The following is a 24,639-nucleotide window of genomic DNA, read 5'->3' as shown; positions in this document are numbered from 1 at the left end:
ATCTGTTGGTTCTGTAAGAGAGGAATGCTCACAATGCTCCTGCCAATGGAAACAAGGGGGAGGCATCAAACTGGTTTCACTTAGTTCCTGAATCCTCAGGTTAACTTCAGACACTCACAACTCTGCAGACATGCCGAGTCCTGCTGAATCCAGCCCGCTGCTGTTTTATGTAAATGGCAGAAAGGTAAGCCAAGGACGCTCCTCTCCGCACGGAAATATGCACGCTTCTTTAGTTGTAATTAGAGATGAGAGAATTTCATGTTATGAAATATATTTAGGCTTCGTTTGTGGTTAAAGCAGAATTGCATTATGGATTCCGTTACAATGGACCATAACGCAATTCTGTGACGGAATGCATAATATAATTCCGCTATTCATTCCGTCTATAGCCGGCCTGCATAACGGATCCGTCCTGTTTCCGTTATGCATGGCAGTCCTCTCATGCATAACGGAAATGGGACGGATCTGTTTTGCAGCCCATAGACTTCTATTATGACGGAATGCCTCTGAAGGCATTCCGTTATGCATTCCGTCATAGAATTGCGTTATGGTCCGTGGTAACAGAATCCATTAAGCAATTCTGCTTTTGCCAGCAAACGAAGCGTGAACGAATTTCATAATATGAAATTCGCTCATCTCTAGTTGTAATAGGAAAACTATGCCTACAGTATGTCCTGCTAGATAATTCACAGGACCCTCCTGGATTACTGCTTGTCCGTGTCTTACTCCTGTGACGCACTGATTTCAGATCCTTGTTTACTACATTATATACATGAACCACAAGAGAATTTAGACTAAAACCTTCAGAATCACAGGTGCGTATCCATGAAGCAAACCTAATTATAAAAACACGTTTGAGCAAATATGTGCGCTAAGAGCTTCCATTGACTCATTTATAGTAGGTATTGTACCACTTTTATTTAGAATGATCCCCATTTCTTACCTCTATTGTTTTTATGTATGTAAGGGTGTGCAGCCATCTTGGTTTTTATAATAATGTTTGCTTCATGGATATGAACCTGTGATTCTGAAGGTTCTAGTCTAAATTTTCTTGCAGTAATAATTGAGGGTAGCGCCTCTTTTAGACTGGACACGCCCATCTACCTGGGGCTTCTGAGCAGAGTACTTATGTAGCTGGTTCCTGCACTGCCCTGAATATTGTAGGCTTAGGGAAGTCCAAGAGAGGCAGTATACTAGTGTTAGGGACCCATCTGCGGAAGCCACCTTGACGCCTGGTAGATGGGCCCGACATATGCTTGAGCAAATATGTGCGCTAAGAGCTTCCATTAACTCATTTATAGTCGGTATTGTACCACTTTTATTTAGAATGATCCTCATTTCTTAGCTCTATTGTTTGTATGTATAATGGTGTGCAGCCATCTTGGTTTTTATAATTATATACATGAAGCTAGTCCTCCGAAACCCTTTTGTGCCTACCTCTTAATAGCTCACGTGTGGCATACATGCCGTGGATCTTCCGTGGATTTGCATACAGAAAAATCCTCAATGTGTTACAGTACCTGCAGAGTAGAAAATATTTTACCAAACCTTTTCAGGAACTGTGGATTGTATATCTGCAGTGATTTCGGGGACAGATTTCATCCTGTGCAATACAGTGTAATTCTGCAATAAATTCCGCAACAAAATCCATAGCTTTCGATGCATATTTGGCTACTGCAGAATCCTGGCAGATACACGATGGATTTGCCCTGTCCTTTGTGAGCATACCTGTACAGCCTCCACATACTCGCCCAGCTATCCAGTTTTATTAATTAGCAAATCTGCCTAAGGTCTTTTCACATGAACGTAAGGGCTGCAGGCCTCCTAAGGCGGTTTCGCAATACATGGGTCACCAGCTGTGTGCATTCCGCATCACGCAAATCCGGAGATGCGGTGCGGATCGGAAGCGCGGAGCGGATCCCCACAGAAGCACTACAGAGTGCTTCTGTAGTGTTCCGTTCCGCAAAAAGATAGAACTTGTTCTATCTTTTTGCAGAACGGACGGATCGCGGACCTCATTCAAGGGAATGGGCCTCTTGCACACGAATGTGCATCCGTCCCGTGCTTTGGGGACCGCAATTTGCGGCGGCCAGGATGGATCGAGACCCATTCAACTTGAATGGGTCCGTGATCCATCCGCACCAAAAAAAATAGAACAAGTTTTATTTTTTTGCGGTGCGGCGGCACGGGCAAAAACACCACGGAAGCACTCCGTGGGGTTCCAATCCGTGCTTCTGTACCGCATCTCTGTTATTTCAGACCCATTCAAGTGATGTGGAGTGCACACGGGCCGGTGCGCGTGTATTGCGGGACCTGCTGTATGCGGGCCCGCAACGTTCATGTGCAAGAGGCCTGAGGCCGCTTTCAGACGAGTGTATTGAAATCCATCAGTATTCTGGATGTACCATGAGTATTGTTATCAGGATTTACACGCGTATTTCTTCCTTCCTTCATTACTTATGCATTGCACAGACTGTAATGTGCGTATTTGGAAACAAATCCGACCAAAACTCGGACATGCTGCAGATTTCAAATACTGACGGAAATTTTACGCCCATGTCAATAGCTGCATTCATTAACATTGGATTCCGAACATAAAATCGGGACTATATACACATTGCAAATACGCTCATCTTAAAGCGGCCTAAGGGCTCATCCACCACATGACCATTGTTTTTGTCTGCATCTGATCTGCATTTTTTTGCGGCTTGGATGTGGACCCATTCACTTTAATGGAGCCGCAAAAGATGCAGACCGCACACAGTGTGCTGTCCGCATCTGTTTGTATGTTACGTTGCAGCTGCAAAAATATAGAGCATGTCCTATTCTTGTCCACATTACAGACAAGGATAGGACTGTTCTCTTGTGGACCAGACGTTCCGTTCTGCAATATTTGGAATGCACAAGACCAGTGTCCGTGTGGACTGCAAAACAGGCAGCTGTTGTGTACATGAGCCCTAAGGCAACCTTCACATCATGTGGATTACATGTGTTTTTACTCTGTGCAGATTTTCCTGAGGAAAAGCAGCAGCATAAGGCTGGGTTCAGACCTGAGCGTTTTACAGCGAGAACCAATGATTCCCTATGGGAATGGTTCTCACCTGAGCGGTTTACAGCGCGTGCGATCGTGCTGTAAAACGCCCGACGCCCCAAGAAGTACATGAGCTTCTTTGGGGCGTCTTGTCGCGCGTTCCCGTACATAGACTTTAGCGGGAACGCGCGACAATGGGCGTTCGCTTGTCTCTGTATGCGCGATTGCAAACGCCCGTACAATCGCGCATACAGAGCGTACGTTCAAGTACGCTCAGGTCTGAACCCAGCATCAGGCTACAGTCACACGACCGTATGAATGATTTTGCATCCATTCCGCAAAATTGCTTATTCATTTCAATGGGGCCACAAAAGATGTGGACAGCGCACCGTTTGCTGTCCACATCCGTAGTTGTGTTCCGCCGCCCCACAAAAAAAAATAGAGCATGTCTTATACTTGTCTGCAATTGTGGACAGGAATAGGCATTTTCTACGGTAGCGGCGGCCGTGTGCGGTCCGCAAATTGCAGAACGCACATGGGCCAGTATCTGTGTTTTGCGGATTCGCTAAACGCTACGGTCGTGTGAATGTAGCCTAATACAGTATCGGCAAAGTGAATGAGACTTGACAAATCTTCACAGATTTTCCATGCAGAACTTGACCAGCCAACGCGATTTTGAGTGTATTTTTGAACAGCAGCCAGATAGATTTGAAAATAAATAACATGTTTATTATGTTTGTGGTTTTTGCTGCAGATTTCACCCTTTTCAATGGAACGGTGAGACTTGTGGCAAAACCGCATCAAATCCGCAGCAAAATCCGCAATTCGATAGCAGATTTTGGTGTGGATATGTTGCAGATTCGCACATAAATCCGCATAGACATTTGTGTGGATCTTATGTGCATTTACCCGCCTCCGGGTGCTGCCACACTCAATCTTTTTCTTGTTTATTTTTTTATTTTATTTTTTATATTATTAAAAAGCGCCATGAAAATTTGCCTTTTTTTAAGTTTTGTTTAGGGTTGGTGTTTTTTTTTTTTTTTTTTTTGTCAGACTTCTTTTTTATATAGAGTAGTGTATGGCAAAAGTCTGAAAAAATGCCACAGCCCAGAGCATGCTGCAATTTCCCCCCCCCAAAAAAGCCCTAAGGCCTCTTTCACACAAGTATGTCCGGATAAGGCCTCTTTCACACTACAGTTTTTTGCGTTCCGTATATGGTCCGTTTTTTGCGTTCCGTATACGGTCCGTATACGGAACCATTCATTTCAATGGTTCCGCAAAAAAACAGGAATGTGTTCCGTATGCATTCCGTTTCCGTATTTCCGTTTTTCCGTTCCGTTGAAAAGATAGAACATGTCCTATATTTGGCCGCAAATCACAGTCCGTGGCTCCATTCAAGTCAATGGGTCCGCAAAAAAACGGAACACATACGGAAATGCATCCGTATGTCTTCCGTTTCCGTTCCGTTTTTTGCGGAACCATCAATTGAAAATGTTATGCCCAGCCCTATTTTTTATATGAAATTACTGTATACTGTATTTGCCATACGGAAAAACGGAACGGAACAACGGAACGGAAACCAAACCACAACGGAAGCAAAAAACGGAACAACGGATCCGTGAAAAACGGAACGCAAAACACTGAATTCAACATACTGTAGTGTGAAAGAGGCCTAAGGCTCCATTCACACGTCCGCAAAATGGGTCCGCATCCTTTCCGCAATTTTGCGGAAAGGGTGCGGACCCATTCATTCTCTATGGGGACGGAATGTGCTGTCCGCATCCACATTTGCGGATCCGCACTTCCGCATCCGTGCTTCCGTTTCCGCAAAAAAATAAAACATGTCCTATTCTTGTCCGCAATTGCGGACAAGAACAGGCATATTCTATTATGTCTGCAATGTGCGGTCCGCAAAATGCGGAAAGCACATTGCCGCTTTCCGTGTTTTGCGGATCCGTGTCTCCGTGTATCCGCAAAACACATTGCGGACGTGTGAATACAGCCTAAGGCCCGGATGTGTTGCGGCAAACCCGCGCGATTAGGTACCCAATTGCAGTCAGTTTTGACTGCAATTGTGTTCCGTTGTTCAGTTTTTATCGCGTGGGTGCAATATGTTTTTGCACGCGCGTGATAAAAAACTGAATGTGGTACCCAGGCCCGAACTTCTTCACAGAAGTTCAGGTTTGGGTTTAAGGTTGTGTAGATTCTATTATTTCCCCTTATAACCATGTTATAAGGGACAATAATAGCATTCTGAATACAGAATGCATAGTACAATAGGGCAGGAGGGGTTAAAAAATTATTATTATTTTTTTAACTCACCTTTAATCTACTTGTTTGCGCAGCCCGGCTTCTCTTCTGTCGTCTTCTTTTGAGGAATAGGACCTTTTGATGACGTCACTGCGCTCATCACATGGTCCATCACATGATCTTCTAGGCAGTTCATATCCAAGCAGATTTGGCTAGTCTGATAATCAGTGACAACCCCATTTGAGAGCTATAAGGCCTCTTTCACACAAATAATACGGATTGTGTCTAGATCTGTTCAGGAAAAAACTGAACTTTTTGTCTACGTTTGCGTTCAGTTTTTCCTCGCAGGTGCGTTCAGTTTTTGATGCGTTTTTCACACTTGTGAAAAAAGGAAGAATAGCAATCTAAATCTCCTAGCAACCATCAGTGAAAAACGCATTACATCCGGGCAATCTGTCTTTTATTGAAGCCCAATTCACTTCTATGGAACCAGAGCAGCGTGAAAAACGCAGAATATAGAACATGCTGCAATTTTACCTGAACGCAGAAATGATGCGTGAAAAATGTGCACAGACCCAATGAAATGCATGGGTCAGGATTCAGTCCGGATTGTATGCATTTGCTTCATGTATCTCACCCTGACGGAAAACTCGCTTGTGTGAAAGATGCCAAAGGCTGGTGCCACAAACAGGTTTTTGTGCTTTTTAGACCCTATTCTGTTTCGGAAACGTATATTTTGGTAATTACAAATTGCATATTATTAGGCATCAGTGTGCATATCCGTATCCTTTACAGACGACTTCTAAGGAATATGGAAAAACATTTATTTTCTTTGTTTTGATTTCTTACTCGCTGAATGAAGGCCACAGTAACAGAATGTTATTTATATTCTGTAGATTCTTGAGAAAAATGCTGATCCAGAAGTTATGCTTTTGCCTTATCTTCGTAAAAAACGTATCCTTTTATATGTTAGAAAACATATTTTGAGTTTTGTATGTCCTTTATATCATATAATCTTTTAATTTCCACAACAGTGATATACTAATTAAATGAGCTAATGCTGTGAGGCTACCTTCACACTAGCATTTTAGCTTTCCGTTTCTGAGATCCGTCATGGGCTCTCAAAACGGATCAGTTTTGCCCTAATGCATTCTGAATGGGAAAGGATCCGCTCAGAATGCATCAGTTCAGTCACCATTCTGCTCTGGAGGTGGACACCGAAACGCTGCTTGGAGTGTTTTTCTGTCCGCGATGTGGTGCAGAGGAAGACTGATCTGTCCTGGAACACAATGTAAGTCAATGGGGACGGATTTGTTTTCTCTGACACAATAGAACACGGATCCGCCTCCCCATTGACTTTCAATGATGTTCAAGACGGATCCGTCATGGCTACAGAAGTCATAATACAACCGGATCCATTCATGACGGATGCATGCAGTTGTATTATTGTAACGGAAGCCTTTTTGCAGATCCATGACGGATCCGCAAAAAACGCTAATGTGAAAGTAGCCTAATCTGTATTAATTTATATAGTGCACACAGCATTAGTGTGTATATAATATATAGTGTTTGCAGAGTGCAACAGTGCATTGTCTTTGCTGTTACTTTGGCGTTGCCAGCTGCGGATATGCACACCTGCTCATTTGCTTCATTTTTCATTTTGCAAGATGCTCAGTAGTTCATCCATGAAGGATCCATGTTTGGCCCGTGTGTCAGCTTTCTGCTCACCATGTATCATCCATATTCCACTTGGGGTCCATTCACACGTCCGTAGAATGGGTCCGCATCCGTTCCGCAATTCTGCGGAACGGGTGCTGACCCATTCGATCTCAATGGGGACGGAAAGGATGCGGACAGCACCGGAAACAAATAAAACATGTCCTATTCTTGTCCGCAATAGCTCTGGAAATAGGCATTTCTATAGGGGTGCCGGCCCGGTGTATTGCGGATCCGCAATTTTCAGATCCGCAATACACTGCAGACGTGTGAATGGACCCTTAAACTATTACTGCAGGCTGAATTTCCAGAGCATATCCTAGCAACGATCCATGAAAAATACAGACCAAACACAGTTCGTATCCATGGTTTTCACTTACCCATATTATAAGGCTTCATGCACACGACTGTTGTTTTGGTCCAGATACGGACCCATTCACTTCAATAGGGCCTCAAAAGATGCGGACAGCACTCCGTTCCGTGGTCCGCAAAATAAATATAACCTGTCCTATTCTTGTCCATTTTGCGGACAAGAATAGGCAGTTATATCAATGGCTGTGCGTGCCGTTCCGCAATTTGCGGAACACACACGGACGCCATCTGTGTTTTGCCGATCCGCAAAACACACAAAGGTTGTGTGCATGAGGCCTAATGTGCATGATGGACCCATAATCACAGACCAAAATAGGACATCTGTAAATAGGGATGCAGATGTGAACCCAGCCTAATAGTGGTCTGTAGAGTAAAGTAAATATAAAGCATATTGATTAGACTATGGGCTGATCATCGAGAATCCAACACCCGGTGCCCCCATCAATCTGATCTATATGCCGTATCATGTGAAGAGCCCTTTAGTTCAGTATCTATGTATACAATATTAGTAGATCCATTCCATGATGTTCACTGATATACAAACTGGAGCTCGTGTACGTGTTTCAGCCAAATGTCATATATGGTGCATCACAAAGTTTATGTTTTCAATTTCTAAAAAAATACCAAAAAATACTGTGATAGTTTGGACTTGGGATTTTTCTGCTGTACTTTCTATGCAATTATATAATGAGTGTATACCGGTCACTAAAATCCACATTTCAGTTGGCAAATTCAGGGCATCTAAGCCCAGGAATGGTCATTTATGGATGCAGGTACATTGAACCTGTACGTTTTTTCCTGTATGTGGAGATTTTAACATTGGAATAAAGTAACACATTTTTCAGAAGCTGGATTTCTTAATTTTTTTTTGTCTACAATTCATGTCAGCCGGGTCCGGGCTGTGTCTGTGCTTCTGAGTGGCCGAACGCAGGTGAGCGCTACTTCAATTATCTTTTTCCACAGTTACATTAGCACCACCCATTGAAAATCGGGGACAGTCCCTGCAGATTTGGGACAGTTGGCAACTATGCTGTTATTATTGCTGCATATACCAAGCTTTTCTATGTATACATATCATCCTATGTATTCTAGTCACAGGTCTGCCTACTATAAAAATTGTGTTAGAAACACCCTAATAAATAAGGAAGATCCGTTTTCTACAATCTTCTCTGTTTCCTTAACTGATTTCTAACAGTTCTTCTTACTGGAACAAAATATGGTTGTGGAGGAGGCGGATGTGGAGCCTGCACTGTGATGGTGTCTACAATTAATCCGGTTACCAAGAATATTTTGTATCCTTTGTTTCAGGGCCACTCTACAGACACAGGCTAATGTATACCATGCCCTTCTGTAGGCTGATAGCTGTAGGCTGTCCGGGAATGATGGGCGTTGTAGTTTTGCAACAGCTGGAGGGCCACAGGTTGAGCATGCCTGCATTAGACGGTTGTCTGTTCTTAACAAAATCTTCAGTTTTGGGTGAAATGTATTTACTGTGTATGGCCAGCCTTAGTATGCGTCTAGCTGTCCTTCATTTTTATCGATTTCATTTTATGTATAAATACATTTAATATGTTAATTTTATTACAGTCTAAAAAGAATAGCTTTCTTTATGACAAACCCCTTTGGAGCTCCAGGACGACTGGATTGAGAAACACTGCTTTAATTGATTCCTCTCTTGTATTTTTTTTTTTTTTTTCCTGGATATCTCATGACCTTAAAGGGGTTGTCCCACCATAAGAATGTATCCATTATTCACAGGATGGACCCTCCCCAATCAGATATTGGTTGCCCATCAGCTGGAACCCCCATAGATCACAAGAATGAGGTACTGGAGTCTGTCCCAGTGAACTGAGCCATGATCATGCATGCGTGCTGCCACTTCATTTAGTTCTGTGGGACTGCCGAAGAGAAGATGAGTACAGCACTTGGCTATCTCCAGCAGTCCCATTGAATGAATGGAGAAGCATTGTGCATGTATGACTGTCTCTCTGTTCACCCCAGGAAATCCAGCACTTCATTTTTGTGATTATTGGGGGTCCCAGCAGTCTGACCCCACCGTTCAGATACTTATTCCTTATCCTTTGGGTAGGAGATAAGTTCTTATGGTGAGACAACCTTTTTCAAGGAGTTGCCCAAAAAACATGGCCTGCTTCTGTCCATGGCCTGTGTCGGGTACTGCAATTAGGCTTCATTAATTTAGGACACAGCCCGTTGACAGATCTGGCACTGTTTCTGGAAAACATAGGTCCTGACAACCCCAATAAAGTACCCTGCAATTTAATTTAGTGGGCTAAATTTTGGGGACCAGGATATCCAATCCAGAAGCTGAGACCCTCTATTCTCTATGTAGGGACAGACTTGAATCGCCTGGTATAGCCACTGTCTAAAATCCACTTTTTCCAAGTGTCTTTGCATGTGTGGCCACATTTCATTTCAGTTTGTGTCTTAACACTTGAAGCCATTACTCGGCCAATGCTTGCCTGCTTCCAATATGCGCCCTGCATGGAGCTGCTATCACCACCGTGGAAGGAATTGGGAGCGCAACCAGTAGGCTGCACCCAGTACAGGTAATTGATTACTAAAATTGCAGAAAACAGCAAATGATTAAATCTCCCCCTTAATGCATTCTTTCTATTAATCTCTGTAGATTATACCTATTATATTTAAATAACTCTAAGGTGCTTATAACTGGTGTCATATATATTATCTTACCTAGAGATGGTAATTGTGGATTTATTTTTCTTGCGCAACATGTTAGGCTTGATTATAAAATTACTGGCCAGGATCGTGACAGGTTTGAGCATGAAACAAGTTTTAGCTGGACGTATTTTGTAATCTTTTATTCCAATCTCTCTGATCTGAATATATTCCCCACATGGGTACTTCTCAATGTCTAATACATCTTAAAGAGATTCTGTCACCAAGTTTTAGGCTACAGAGATGCGGACATGCACGGCTAGATCGCCGCTAGCATGTCCGCAATATACCTGTCCTATAGGGTTGTGTGCTTTTATTTTCTTTAAAAAAGGATTTTAGAGAGATGTAAATTAGTCTTGTAGGTGCCCAAGGGGCTATACGAACCTTCCTGGTGCCCAGCCGTGCCCAGTCACTCCCGCCTGTGAAGGAGCCCAGCACCGCCTATGTCCTCCGAATCTCCTCCTTTCATCACCGATAGATTGCCATAATCCTGTGATGTGCAGTTCTTTCCCTGAGGCTGATGCCAGCACAGGGAAGGATACCGGCACTGCGCATCGCGAGATTATGGCAATCATCGGTGATGAAAGGAGGAGATTCGGAGGACATAGGCAGTGCTGGGCTCCTTCACAGGCGGGCACGGCTGGGCACCAGGAAGGTTACTACAGCCACTTGGGCACCTACAAGACTAATTTACATATCTCTAAAATCCTTTTTTAAAGAAAATAAAAGCACACAGCCCTATAGGACAGGTATATTGCGGACATGCTAGCGGCGATCTAGCCGTGCATGTCCATATCTCTATAGCCTAAAACTTGGTGACAGAATCCCTTTAAAAACAGATTACCATGTATAATGGCTTTCCATTTCACAATCTTACATCTTTGTTTTACAGCTCTCAATTTATAAACATATTCATAGCAATTTTCTTTTACTTGCACCCTTTATTAATTTTGGCTTGGAGAATTAGGTCTATCTCTTATATTGCTTTGGTCACTCAGTACATGACCTATGTAGGTGATGGGGGAATAATGAGTGAAGAAGGTATTGGCCTATGCAAGGAACTACAGTTTAATAGTTTTCCATGTAAAACAAATGTCAAATATTTCCCAAAACTCGATTCACACCATGGTGCACATAGGGTGTAAATACTAGGAGAATTGTCCCACATGTAGGACAATATGCCTGTACTTTAATGGCCACAAATATGCCAAAAGAGTGTCTATCTGCCATACCTTTGTAAGGAAATTGGTTGTGTGCAAGACCGCAGAACTGGCACTTGGTACTAAGATACCCCCAGGACTCACGGCTGGGCTAAACTGCACAACAACCAGTTGTGGATAGCAGGAACTGATTGCTGATGGTCACAGATGGAGAAGATGATTCAGCAATGGAGTGGATGGCCGATATATGGCATACAGTTGGATAGCAGATAAATGACATTGAACAGAAACAAAGCCTACTGAACGGACCCTATCTGAAGTCAGCAAAACAACTACAACACTACAACAGCACAGCAACAAACAAATCCCATACAGAAAAACATCCAATCATATAATACGTAAACGTGCCACGCAAACTGTAAAAACTGGCATATTGGTGAACCAGAAAATCCTGGGAGGAAATCCAGGTAGCAGGGTTGTTATTTGGCAGTATTGTGGACCCTTTAGCTGCATCACACTGCATTATTGGGTGCTACATCATCTGTTGTACTATTATGCGCCTTTTTAAGTACCCTGTTGAACTTATGTTCCCTATGACTTCTGGGCGATTACTCCACTTTTAGTCAGGGGAGGCCAAATGGCAATAGGGCGAGTTTCTCATACCTATTAGCTGCCTAAAAGCGGAGCAGAGGACAGATTATTAATGCTATATTGATCCCTAGGAGTATAAGCATACAAATATGGAGCTGACCCAGTCTCAGTATTGATCTGTGATTCAATGCATCATGGAGTAAAGAAACCTCTTAACGTCTAGCAAAACTTGACTATTGAGAAGACCAATTTAAAAGAGTGTGATCAGCTGACCCGGTGTCACATTCTGGCCAAAAATTACACTGCCAACAAGATGAGGTTGATAGATATGGAGAAAATCTGTTATGTTCATCTAATCATGAGTAACTTCACCATAAGAAATAACCACTGGCTGTGATTATGTTGGCAATATGGTCACTTAAACTAAGGACAAGGCAGAGTAAGGGTCCATTCACACGTCCGTATGCGTTTTGCGGACCGCACATCGCCGGCACTCTCATAGAAAATGCCTTTTCTTGTCTAATTGCGGACAAGAATAGGACATTTTCTATTTTTTGGCGGAACGGAAGTGCGGATCCGCAAATGCGGACAGCACATTCCGGCCCCATTGAAAATGAATGGGTCCACAGCTGTTATGCAAAATTGCAGAACGGATGCGGACCCATTTTGCAGATGTGTGAATGGACCCTTACTAAATGTTTTTTTTAGCTCTGTATATGCAAAAGAAGAGAAAGGAGCTGATATTGGCAATGCCAAGGCTGTTAGTATATTCAGAAATATGCTCAATTGGATAATTGTAGATATGGTCCAAGCTAAGTTAAATAAGGTAAATGTGAACAAGGCTTCAGGTCCAGATGAATTCTAACCAAGAGTTCTTAAAGAACTTGGTTCAGTCATTGCTGGTACAGTGCCAAGTGACTTGCCTAACTCAAAAATGGCTTAAGGTCTTCCACAGGTAATTGTAGACCAGTAAGCTTAACTTCTACTGTGGGAAAATGTTTGAAGGACTCTTAAGGGATGATATACAGGAATATGTGACTGTTAATAATATAAGTGATAACCAGCATGGGTTTACCAAGGACAGAAGTTGTCAGACTAAACGGATTTGTTTTGATGAGATGGTGAGTAAAAGCCTGGACAGAGGGGTGGCTGTGGATGTAGTGTTCTTTTGCACATAGATTTTTGATACTGTCCTTCATACATATTTAATAGGTAAAGTAAGGTCTATAGGCTTAGAAAGTATAGTTTGTAATTGGATTAAAAACTGGCTGAAGGACCGTGTCCAGGGTTGTGGTCAATGATTCCTATTCTTATTGGTCCCAGGTTATGAGGTGTACCCCAGGGTTCAGTGCTGGGTCCTCTGTTATTTAATTTATTTATTAATGATATAGAGCAGGGATCAGCAACCTTTGGCACTCCAGCTGTTGTGAAACTACAATTCCCAGCATGCTCCATTCATTTCTATGAGAGGTCTTAGAAGAGCAGAGCAAGTATGCATGATGGGAGTTGTAGTTTTACAACAGGTGGAGTGCTGGAGGTTGCCTACCCCTGATATAGAGGATGTGCAGTGAACCGGACACTCTAGGGGGGATGTGTAGTGAGTGTACTAGTGAGGAGGTGCCTAGGATAGTAGTACTCAAAGTTCAGTTGTCCCCTGGGGCCAGCGTGCAGTGGATGGGAAGACAACAATAAATCCTCCGGGGCACTCTCTGCTGCAGGGAACACCAGCCAGATGGAAATTGAGGTGCCGTTGATGGTAGTGGGTATGCTTAGGGTGCTTTGGTGGCTGGGCCCCTGTGTTCGTGATGTCAGCACCATAATGCACGTAATGCACAATTAATAGATGGAGCAGAAGAATTAGTAATGAGGCGGTATTTAAACCAAACCGAACTTTACTTGTCAGATGTAGAAAGGCATCCAATATCATCACTTTGTCTTGCATACAGATGGCAAAAAGGGTAAAGCTGCAAATCCAAATTAGCAGGCTCCTTGAGGTGAAGTGTAGAGGTTAACTCCAGCTCACTGTACTAAAGGTGATGTACTTACTTGTACTTGGTTCCTGATCTTGCTCTGATCACTCAACCTTTCAATAGTAGTTTAGATCCTCTGTAAATAAGTATTCTGACAGATGGCCTTTCTGTCCTTGGTTACAGTGGGGAGCCTGTAGATTATAAACTCTCCACCTAATGCAAAGGTGACTAAAACCTAATAAACGCCAGTTATCTTTCTTTGCCAATAGTCTATAGTTCGGTAATCCAACAACCCAAGGGTGATCTCCCTCACGGCAGGCAAACTCTCTGCTCAAAGTGATAATCAGCTTTATACCCCAGAAGGGTCATTTACAGATAGTTCTAATCTTGGACTCCAAGGTTGAGGTGAATTGGTTCCCCTGGGCTAGGCCCAGGAATCCAGAGACAAGACTGTCTCCTCTCCTTCCTCCTAAATCCTAGTCTCTCTCATTTTCTAATCTAACTTCCTGTGGCTGCAATATATAAATGGTGTGGTGGAAACATGTAGTGCATGTTACCAGCCTGTAATGTGGATTTAGCAGCATAGACAAAGGAATAGTGCAAAATGACATCATACAATGTATAACAATTTGGAGTGGACCATACACACATATGTGGGACACTACATGGGATTAATAGCACTGTTTCTATTTTTGCAGATGACACTAAGCTATGTAGTACTGTGCAGTCTATGGAAGATGTCCTTAAACCAGTGTTTCCCAACCAGTGTGCCTCAAGCTATTGCAAAACTACAACTACCAGCATGCCCACACAACCAAAGACTGTCCAGGCATGCTGGGAGTTGTAGTTTTGCAACAGCTGGAGGCAAACTGGTTGGGAAACACTGCCTTAAACTACAAGCTGACTTGGACACTCTGGCCCTGATTTATCAAAACTGGTATAAAGAAAAACAGGCTAAGGCTAGTTTCACACTAGCGGCAAGGAACTCCAGCAGGCTGTTCTAGAGGGTGAATAGCCTATCAGATCCGTGCTGTCGCTAGTGCACGCGTGCCCCCGTACTACTGCTCTGTCCCCATTGACTATAATGGGGACTGGACTGAGTTCCGGCGGCAGCATGGTAAACATGCCGAGAGGTGGGCAAAATAAAACTACGACATCGCTTAGTTGCCCATAGCAACCAACCAGAGTCTTTCATTTTCCAAAGGAGCTCTGAAAAAAAAAAAAAAAAGTTGGAATCTGATTGGTTGCTATGGGCAATTAAGCCAGTTTTCCTTTACACTAGTTTTCAAAAATCTCCCTCTGAGTGTCCGGGCATGAACTTGGGGTTCAATGTGGATAAATGTAGAGTTATGCATCTGGGTAGTAATAATATATGTGCATTATACGTTCTAGGGGTAGTAACACTGGGAGAGTCACTTATAGAAAAGGATTTGGGTATACTTGTTGTAGATCATAGACTGACTAACAGCATACAATGCCAATCAGCTGTTTATAAGGATAGCAGGATATTGTCATGTATTAAAAGTGGCATGGACTCATGGGACAGGGATGTAATATTACCACTTTACTAAGTTTTGGTACAGCCTCACCTGGAATATGCAGTTCAGTTCTAGGCGCCAGTCCATAGAAAGGATGCTCTGGAGCTGGAAAAGTACAAAGGAGAGCAACTAAACTGATAAGGGACATGGAGGGTCTTAGTTATGAGGAAAGATTTAAAATAGTTAAATTTAGATGTGAGAAGAGATGTCTAAGGGGGGGACATGATTAATCTATACTAACATATAAATGGTCCATACAAAAAATATGGTAAAAAGATGTTCAATGTAAAATCCCCTCTAAAGACAAGGAGGCACTGCCTCCGTCTGGGGAAAAAAAGTTCAGTCTCCAGAGTTGCCAAGGCTTCTTTACTGTAAGAACTGTGAATCTGTGGAATAGTCTAACTCAGGATGTGGTCACAGCAGGAACAGTGGGCAGTTTTAAATCAGACTTAGATGAATTCTTAAAGTAAATTACCAGATTTTTTTTGCTTTATAAGATGCACCTGATAAGACACCCCCCAAGTTTTAGAGGAGAAAAATGAGAAGAAAATATTTTTCATCAGACCTCATATCAGATCCCCATAAATATTAGAACGTCAGATTAGGCCCCTATATCAGGACATCAGACCTCAGGTCAGCCCTCAATGTCAGACCCCTCTAATCAGAGTTCCTTTCTCCACGTCTGGCGGTCTCTGCAGAAGTTGCACTCCCCTGTCAGAAGATGCACTGTCACCTGACTGCGTGCAGCGCCAGGTCGTAGTGCACGCACTATGTCCTGACTCTGTACACAATCATGATGGTGTAGCTCCGTCCCCAGAAAGGAAGTCCAGGGAGGGTGAGTACTGGAAGTGCTTGCAGTGCTTCACTCCATGCTCCTGGCATCTAATGCATACTAGTGAATGCTTGCATAATGGAAGCACTAAATAGTATTCGCTTTATAAGATGCACTGCCCCCCCTCCCCCCACACACACACACATACTTTTGGAGGAAAGAAATTGCGTCTTATAAAGCAAAAACTACGGTAAATTAATGCTTATGTAAATTTGTAGACGTCTGAGTCTCGCTCCCCTTTTTCTAAAATTCACATCCTCCCCTATCCTTTGGTGGAACAATGGACTTATGTCTTTTTTTTTTTTTTTTAAACCTTGTTAAATATGTAACTATATTAACAGTGTGGTCCTGGGGTTCATGTTTTGCTTTGAGAGGCACTGTCTTGGTATATTGAGAGACAGGAGCACTTCCACTCCATGTATTTATATAATAATTTTGTTTTGGGGTTTTAAGTATGGTAAAAGTTATGTTTTATAAGGGAAGCTTCATTGGCAGCAATACTCTTTATTTTATACCCTACTTCCTGGTATTTGCAATTGTCCAGTGATTTCTTCAAAACAGCAAGGACAATACATCGGCACAACCACAAACGCATTCCATACACAGCAAGAAAAAACATTAAGCTGGAGATTCCATAATTGGCAGCAAACACCAAACTTGAACAAGATACAATTATGGAACTACAGAGACAGAATACAGAACAAAGTACAAATTATCTGGGCGTAAATGCACCTAACAAACTCTATACGCAGCAACCAAAATGGAATAAGACATGGATATATAAAGTCTAGATAATCGGCAACACCATATCCACCCCAATCAACCATGCAAAGCTAGGTGATGACCAAACCCTTAAGCCTTTTTTACATGAGCATGTTTTCCATCCAGGTGTGCATCATTTCTGCATTCAGGAAAAATCGCAGTATAATCTACAGTTATAGGCCTCATGCACACGACCGTTGTGTGCATCCGTGGCCGTTGTGCCGTTTTCCGTTTTTTTTCACGGACCCATTGACTTTCAATGGGTCCGTGGAAAAATCGGAAAATGCACCGTTTTGCAGCCGAGGCCGTGATCCGTGTATCCTGTCCGTCAAAAAAATATGACCTGTCCTATTTTTTTGACTGACAACGGTTCACGGACCCATTCAAGTCAATGGGTCTGTGAAAGAACACGGATGCACACAAGATTGGCATCCGTGTCCGTGATCCGTGGCCGTAGGTTGCTTTCATACAGACGGATCCGAAGATCCGTCTGCATAAAAGCTTTTTCTGATCTAAGTTTTCACTTCGTGAAAACTCATTTCCGACAGTATATTCTAACACAGAAGCGTTCCCATGGTGATGGGGACGCTTCTAGTTAGAATACACTGCAAACTTTGTACAAGACTGCCCCCTGCTGCCTGGCAGCACCCGATCTCTTACAGGGGGATATGATAGCACAATTAACCCCTTCAGGTGCGGCACCTAAAGGGGTTAATTGTACTATCATATTCCCCTGTAAGAGATCAGGGCTGCCAGGCAGCAGGGGGCAGACCCCCCCCTCCCCAGTTTGAATATCGTTGGTGGCACAGTGTGCCTCCACCATCGCCCCCCCTCCCTCCCTCTATTGTATTAAATCGTTGGTGGCACAGTGTGCCAACCACCATCGGCCCCCCTCCCTCCCTCTATTGTATTAAATCGTTGGTGGCACAGTGTGCCAACCACCATCGGCCCCCCTCCCTCTATTGTATTAAATCGTTGGTGGCACAGTGTGCCAACCACCATCGGCCCCCCTCCCTCCCTCTATTGTATTAAATCGTTGGTGGCACAGTGTGCCAACCACCATCGCCCCCCCCTCCCTCTATAGCAGTAACATTGGTGGCAGTGTGCGGTCTCAACAGTAGAAGATTCATACTTACCTGCTTGCTGCTGCGATGTCTGTGAACGGCCGGGAGCTCCTCCTACTGGTAAGTGACAGTTCTTTAGCAATGCGCCGCACAGACCTTTCACTTACCAGTAGGAGGAGCTCCCGGCCGGACACAGACATCGCAGCAGCAAGCAGGTAAGTATGAATCTTCTACTGTTGAGACCGCACACTGCCACCAATGTTACTGCTATAGAGGGAGGGGGGGGGCGATGGTGGTTGGCACACTGTGCCACCAACGATTTAATACAATAGAGGGAGGGAGGGGGGCCGATGGTGGTTGGCACACTGTGCCACCAACGATTTAATACAATAGAGGGAGGGAGGGGGGCCGATGGTGGTTGGCACACTGTGCCACCAACGATTTAATACAATAGAGGGAGGGAGGGGGGCTGATGGTGGTTGGCACACTGTGCCACCAACGATTTAATACAATAGAGGGAGGGAGGGGGGGCGATGGTGGGGGCACACTGTGCCACCAACGATATTCAAACTGGGGAGGGGGGGGGGGCTGCCCCCTGCTGCCTGGCAGCCCTGATCTCTTACAGGGGAATATGATAGTACAATTAACCCCTTTAGGTGCCGCACCTAAAGGGGTTAATTGTGCTATCATATCCCCCAGTAAGAGATCGGGTGCTGCCAGGCAGCAGGGGGCAGTCTTGTACAAAGTTTGTAGTGTATTCTAACCTGAAGCGTCCCCATCACCATGGGAACGCCTCTGTGTTAGAATATACTGTCGGATCTGAGGTTCACGAAGTAGCTCATATCCGACAGTATATTCTAACATAGAGGCGTTCCCATGGTGATGGGGACGCTTCAAGTTAAAATATACCATCGGATTGGAGAAAACTCCAATCCGATGGTATAAAAGAATCCAGACTTTACATTGAAAGTCAATGGGGACGGATCCGTTTGAAATGGCACCATATTGTGTCAACATCAAACGGATCCGTCCCCATTGACTTGCATTGTAATTCAGGACGGATCCGTTTGGCTCCGCACGGCCAGGCGGACACCAAAACGACTTTTTTTTCATGTCCGTGGATCCTCCAAAAATCAAGGAAGACCCACGGACGAAAAAAACGGATCACGGACCCACGGACCCTGTTTTTGCGGACCGTGAAAAAAAACTGTCGTGTGCATGAGGCCATATTGTGTGCTTTTTCACACAGCCCTAGCTCCATGGAAGTGGATGGGGCTTGCAAGAAAAATGCAATTGCTAGGAGATGTAGATTGTTATTCTTCAGTTCTTCTTCATGCACGGGAAAAACACTTAAAATCTGCATGCCATCCAGAGGGAAAAAATGCACACGCTGAACTCAATCGCAGACAAAACATTTGTGCAAAACCATCAGTTTTTCTTTGAACAGATCTGGACACAAACCGCATCGCTCGTGTAAAAAAGGCCTTATTCAGATAAGTCGGACATAGTCCCTGCCGAAACAAAATTAGGAACTGGATGAAAATGAAGCAACTGGGAGAACCATATATTAACAGATATACACCACTTTTGTGGTGTATATCAATAGCATATTTTGTCACAAGCCATTTTGACTAAAAATCTGGGACTTTTCCCCACTCACGCCACTTTTCCAACGGGTTGAGAAAAGGATGCATGGCATGGGTTAGAAATGACAGAGATGTAAATCTATAAATTGAAAGTTTTACTGAATCTTTTCCCACAAATATATATCAATCTGCTCAGCTACTCTGTAATGGAAGTTAAAGAGGACCTGTCACCGCTCCTGACATGCTTTGTTTTAATAGCTTCATGCATTCCCGATGTAATAACCATTCTGGAGCATCTATTCTTATGTCTGTACAGGTCCTTAAAAAAAAAATTTGCATATTGTGATAAAGTTCATTATTTTCTGTAATGTACCGATAAACATTAGACTTTCATATATTTTAGATTCATTACACACAACTGAAGCAGTTCAAGCCTTTTATTGTTTTAATATTGATTATTTTGGCATACAGCTCATGAAAACCCCAAATTCCTATATCTAAAAATTAGCATATCATGAAAAGGTTCTCTAAACGAGCTATTAACGTAATCATCTGAATCAACTAATTAACTCTAAACACCTGCAAAAGATTCCTGAGGCTTTTAAAAACTCCCAGCCTGGTTCATTACTCAAAACCGCAATCATGGGTAAGACTGCCGACCTGACTGCTGTCCAGAAGGCCATCATTGACACCCTCAAGCAAGAGGGTAAGACACAGAAAGAAATTTCTGAACGAATAGGCTGTTCCCAGAGTGCTGTATCAAGGCACCTCAGTGGGAAGTCTGTGGGAAGGAAAAAGTGTGGCAGAAAACGCTGCACAACGAGAAGAGGTGACCGGACCCTGAGGAAGATTGTGGAGAAGGACCGATTCCAGACCTTGGGGGACCTGCGGAAGCAGTGGACTGAATCTGGAGTAGAAACATCCAGAGCCACCGTGTACAGGCGTGTGCAGGAAATGGGCTACAGGTGCCGCATTCCCCAGGTCAAGCCACTTTTGAACCAGAAACGGCGGCAGAAGCGCCTGACCTGGGCTACAGAGAAGCAGCACTGGACTGTTGCTCAGTGGTCCAAAGTACTTTTTTCGGATGAAAGCAAATTTTGCATGTCATTCGGAAATCAAGGTGCCAGAGTCTGGAGGAAGACTGGGGAGAGGGAAATGCCAAAATGCCTGAAGTCCAGTGTCAAGTACCCACAGTCAGTGATGGTCTGGGGTGCCATGTCAGCTGCTGGTGTTGGTCCACTGTGTTTTATCAAGGGCAGGGTCAATGCAGCTAGCTATCAGGAGATTTTGGAGCACTTCATGCTTCCATCTGCTGAAAAGCTTTATGGAGATGAAGATTTTATTTTTCAGCACGACCTGGCACCTGCTCACAGTGCCAACACCACTGGTAAATGGTTTACTGACCATGGTATTACTGTGCTCAATTGGCCTGCCAACTCTCCTGACCTGAACCCCATAGAGAATCTGTGGGATATTGGGAAGAGAAAGTTGAGAGACGCAAGACCCAACACTCTGGATGAGCTTAAGGCCGCTATCGAAGCATCCTGGGCCTCCATAACACCTCAGCAGTGCCACAGGCTGATTGCCTCCATGCCACGCCGCATTGAAGCAGTCATTTCTGCAAAAGGATTCCCGACCAAGTATTGAGTGCAGAACTGAACATAATTATTTGAAGGTTGACTTTTTTGTATTAAAAACACTTTTCTTTTATTGGTCGGATGAAATATGCTAATTTTCTGAGATAGGAATTTGGGGTTTTCATGAGCTGTATGCCAAAATCATCAATATTAAAACAATAAAAGGCTTGAACTGCTTCAGTTGTGTGTAATGAAAGTCTGTTTATCAGTACATTACAGAAAATAATGAACTTTATCACAATATGCTAATTTTTTTTAGAAGGACCTGTATGTTGTGCCATTCCTTTATTATTTCTACTAGAAGTTATGAATGAATTGCTATTAGTCTTCAGCAAGGGCACAGAGGGGAGGTAACCAATTGGGGGGGGGGGGTGTACCTGCACAGACTGAAAATGGCAGCACTGACTGGATAAAATGAGTTTGTGCAGGTTCCCCCCCCCCCTCCCCCCCAACTGGTTACCTCCCCTTTGTACCCTTACTGAAGCTTAATAGCAATTAATGCATAACTTCTAGTAGAAATAATAAAGGAATGGAGCAACATAGTCATAAGACTAGATGCTTCAGAACTGTTATTACATGGGGAACGCATGTAGCAATTAAAATGAGCATGTCAGGGTGGTGACAGGTCCTCTTTAACAGTGGTCATAGGCAACAGCAGCATGCAGCTTCAGGGGACCTTTTCAGATGATCCTCTAGAATGTAATCATCAAATATAGAAAACCTAGCCTACTATATTTACTTTTTTTTTGTTTTACTCCCTTTACCTGTAACCAGTCCATGAAAAAATATGCAAGTCACGATCAGTTAATCATTACTTACTGTTATGTTCAGAGGACTTTGGCAAATGCATGTATTTAATTTATCAGAAAGCACTAAACTCAACACAGATTTTCAAGGCTTGATTCACACACAACAGATTTGTTGTAGAGATTTTTGCAACTTGTCAGTTTAAATTGACTATATATTTTTTTTCTGCCAGGAACACACGAATTTACACCTGGCGCGTTAAAAGTGTTAAAAAAAAAAAACAGCAACCTCAATCAACGGGGGAAAAGCCAGGCCCCATTGATTGTAATGAGACCCAATTTAAGCTAATGGGCAAAACAATACATTAGGGTGTATTCCCAAGTGTCAGGCCCCGTTTCATGACATCGAGCAGCAGTGTCGGACTGGGGCTCTTAGGGCTCACCACTGGAAATTATTCTCGAGGCCCAACCTCTTTATCATTAATAAAATGTAATGGGTTTTGAATCACAGAAATAAACCTTAATGGAAAGTGACTGGCTCCAAAGACAGTCAAACAGGGTTTTCTCTTAGATCTTTGGGGCCCATTATGGTATCAGAGCCTGGGCCCACCAGCCCGTTCATTAATTATTTAGTAATTTACCTGGTGCACCAGGACTACCTGTCTTGGGTGATTACAAGTGTGACCATGTCAATCAGCTCTTGAGAGGACATACATTTATTTTTGCTATTGGTCCTTTTACTTTGCATTCCGCTACTTTTATCTATTTCATAAAATCCTGTTAGAGACACCACATTCTGGGATGTTTTTTCTTTTTCTTTTCTAAAATATGAGATGATTCTACTGTGTCTGGTGTACAGTTTAAATAACCAGTGCAAGTTCTGTGCAAAAATCATCAAACTTAAAGGAACCTAGCCGACTGTGTAATTGTAAATTGTATGGATCAGTATTTCATCGGTCCGGCGTACATAGGTGAAGAAAATGATTCGCAAAGTAAGTCAGAGTTTTGTGAAGCTCCCGGTTAAACTATGGCAGGGATGGCCAACCTGTGGATCTCCAGCTGTTGTAAGACTACAATTCCCACCATGCCCTGTTGTAGGCTGATAGCTGTAGGCTGTTCGGGCATGCTGGGAGTTGTAGTTTTGCAACAGCTGGAGAGCCGCAGGTTAGCCATCCCTGAACTATGGAATTGTGTTCAAAGGTGAACCTAGGGTAAAACATTCTACAGTAAGCTTGTATTTTTCACAAGGTTCTTTTATGTTTTTTACTATTGTGCATTTAGATTTTGTGTGTGACATTTTGTATATTAACGCTCTTTAGTTGCAGTTTTATTCTAGCGTTAGTCATTTCATGATAAGTATCACCTGCAGGAAAGGATCGCAAAAGCTCATGGCTCTCAGTGTGGTTTCTGTACTCCTGGGATGGTGATGTCTATGTACAGTCTGATAAGGAACCACCCTCAACCCACCATGCAGCAGATAAATGAAGCACTGGGAGGTATGACAACTGAATGGACTTCATGGTATCATCTGACTTTTGTTCCTACTATGTAAAGGTCAATTATCCATTGTACAGGAAAACAACCAGAATGTGTCGACGGCGAGTACTGAGCGATGGTGAGGGGCGTCATTGGCTAAACTCCCTTCTCTTTAATCACTTGTTCACACTCAGTTGATAGAAATGCACAAGTGAAGGCAGATACAGCCTACTATTCTTGTGATGCTGACCAGATTTGGTGCTCAGTTTGTACTGTGTATTAGAGAGTCAGCTACAGATAACGGATAACTGCAGATCTTCCCTGATCAATTACATGAGAAGTCGTATACAATTTTTTTTTTTTAGCTGGCTCTACACCTTTTTGTGGCACTTTTAATTGATATTAAGTCTACTTTCACATCTGCGTTTTCCTTTCCAGTGTTGAGACCCGGCAGAGGATCTCAAAACCGGAGGAAAATGCTTCAGTTTTGTCCCCATTCATTGTCAATGTTCTGAACAAACCAGAACGAAGTGCGCCGGAATGCATTTCGTTCTGGTTTGTTGTGTTCCCATGCCGGGTACAAAACCGCTGCAAGCAGCATTTTTGTGTGAGGCATGGGAAACTGAACATGCCGGATCCAGCACCAAAAACCATGTAAGTCACTGGTGCCGGATCCGTTTTTTTCAGACATTGACTTACAGTGGTTTCAGTGCCAGCATGTTCATTTTCAACCTAATACAACCAGATCCATTCTGAACGAATGCAGCCGGTTGTATTATTCAAACAGAAGCATCTTGCTGTGATTTTGAGATCCTATGCTGGATTCCAAAATAGGACATAAAAAAACGCATATGTGAAAGTAGCCTAACTGTCGAGCTACAAAAGTAGTCTAAAGCAGTCGACTGACTTGTACACTGCAGCTGTCACCCGATAGTTAAAGCTCAATAAGGAATGCACATCTGTACACGGCCACCATGTAGCCTTCTCCATTTTGTACACGGGAACTCCCTATCCTAGGGGGCCCTCCTTTTAGTTCCTTACAGGCATTTTGCTTCTTTGTCACTCTTAAAGCAGTTATCCAGGATTTTCCTAAGGATAGGTCATCAATATAAGATCGGCAGAAATCTGACTCCCAGCACCCCCACCGATCAGCTGTTTGAAGAGGCCACAGCACTCCGTGAGCACTTAGGCTCTTCAAGACCATGTGATGC

The 24,639-nt window shown here is 43.3% G+C and overlaps 1 protein-coding gene across 1 annotated transcript in view; it reads left to right on the top strand.

The window, feature by feature from the left end:
- The first annotated feature begins 88 nt into the window (after nucleotides 1-88).
- The window catches only part of LOC122945874 (aldehyde oxidase-like), a 177,635-nt gene continuing 153,084 nt past the window's right edge, over nucleotides 89-24,639 (top strand). Inside the window, exons 1-5 of the mRNA XM_044305144.1 lie at nucleotides 89-184; nucleotides 6,178-6,235; nucleotides 8,565-8,661; nucleotides 9,828-9,936; nucleotides 23,322-23,448. Coding sequence (XP_044161079.1) covers nucleotides 131-184; nucleotides 6,178-6,235; nucleotides 8,565-8,661; nucleotides 9,828-9,936; nucleotides 23,322-23,448 — 445 coding nt within the window. The 5' untranslated portion in view covers nucleotides 89-130. The remainder of the gene's footprint in view (nucleotides 185-6,177; nucleotides 6,236-8,564; nucleotides 8,662-9,827; nucleotides 9,937-23,321; nucleotides 23,449-24,639) is intronic.

This window comes from Bufo gargarizans, chromosome 8 (genome assembly GCF_014858855.1).
Source record: "Bufo gargarizans isolate SCDJY-AF-19 chromosome 8, ASM1485885v1, whole genome shotgun sequence".
Classification (NCBI taxonomy): domain Eukaryota; kingdom Metazoa; phylum Chordata; class Amphibia; order Anura; family Bufonidae; genus Bufo; species Bufo gargarizans.
This window is presented reverse-complemented; position numbering and strand designations above follow the sequence as displayed.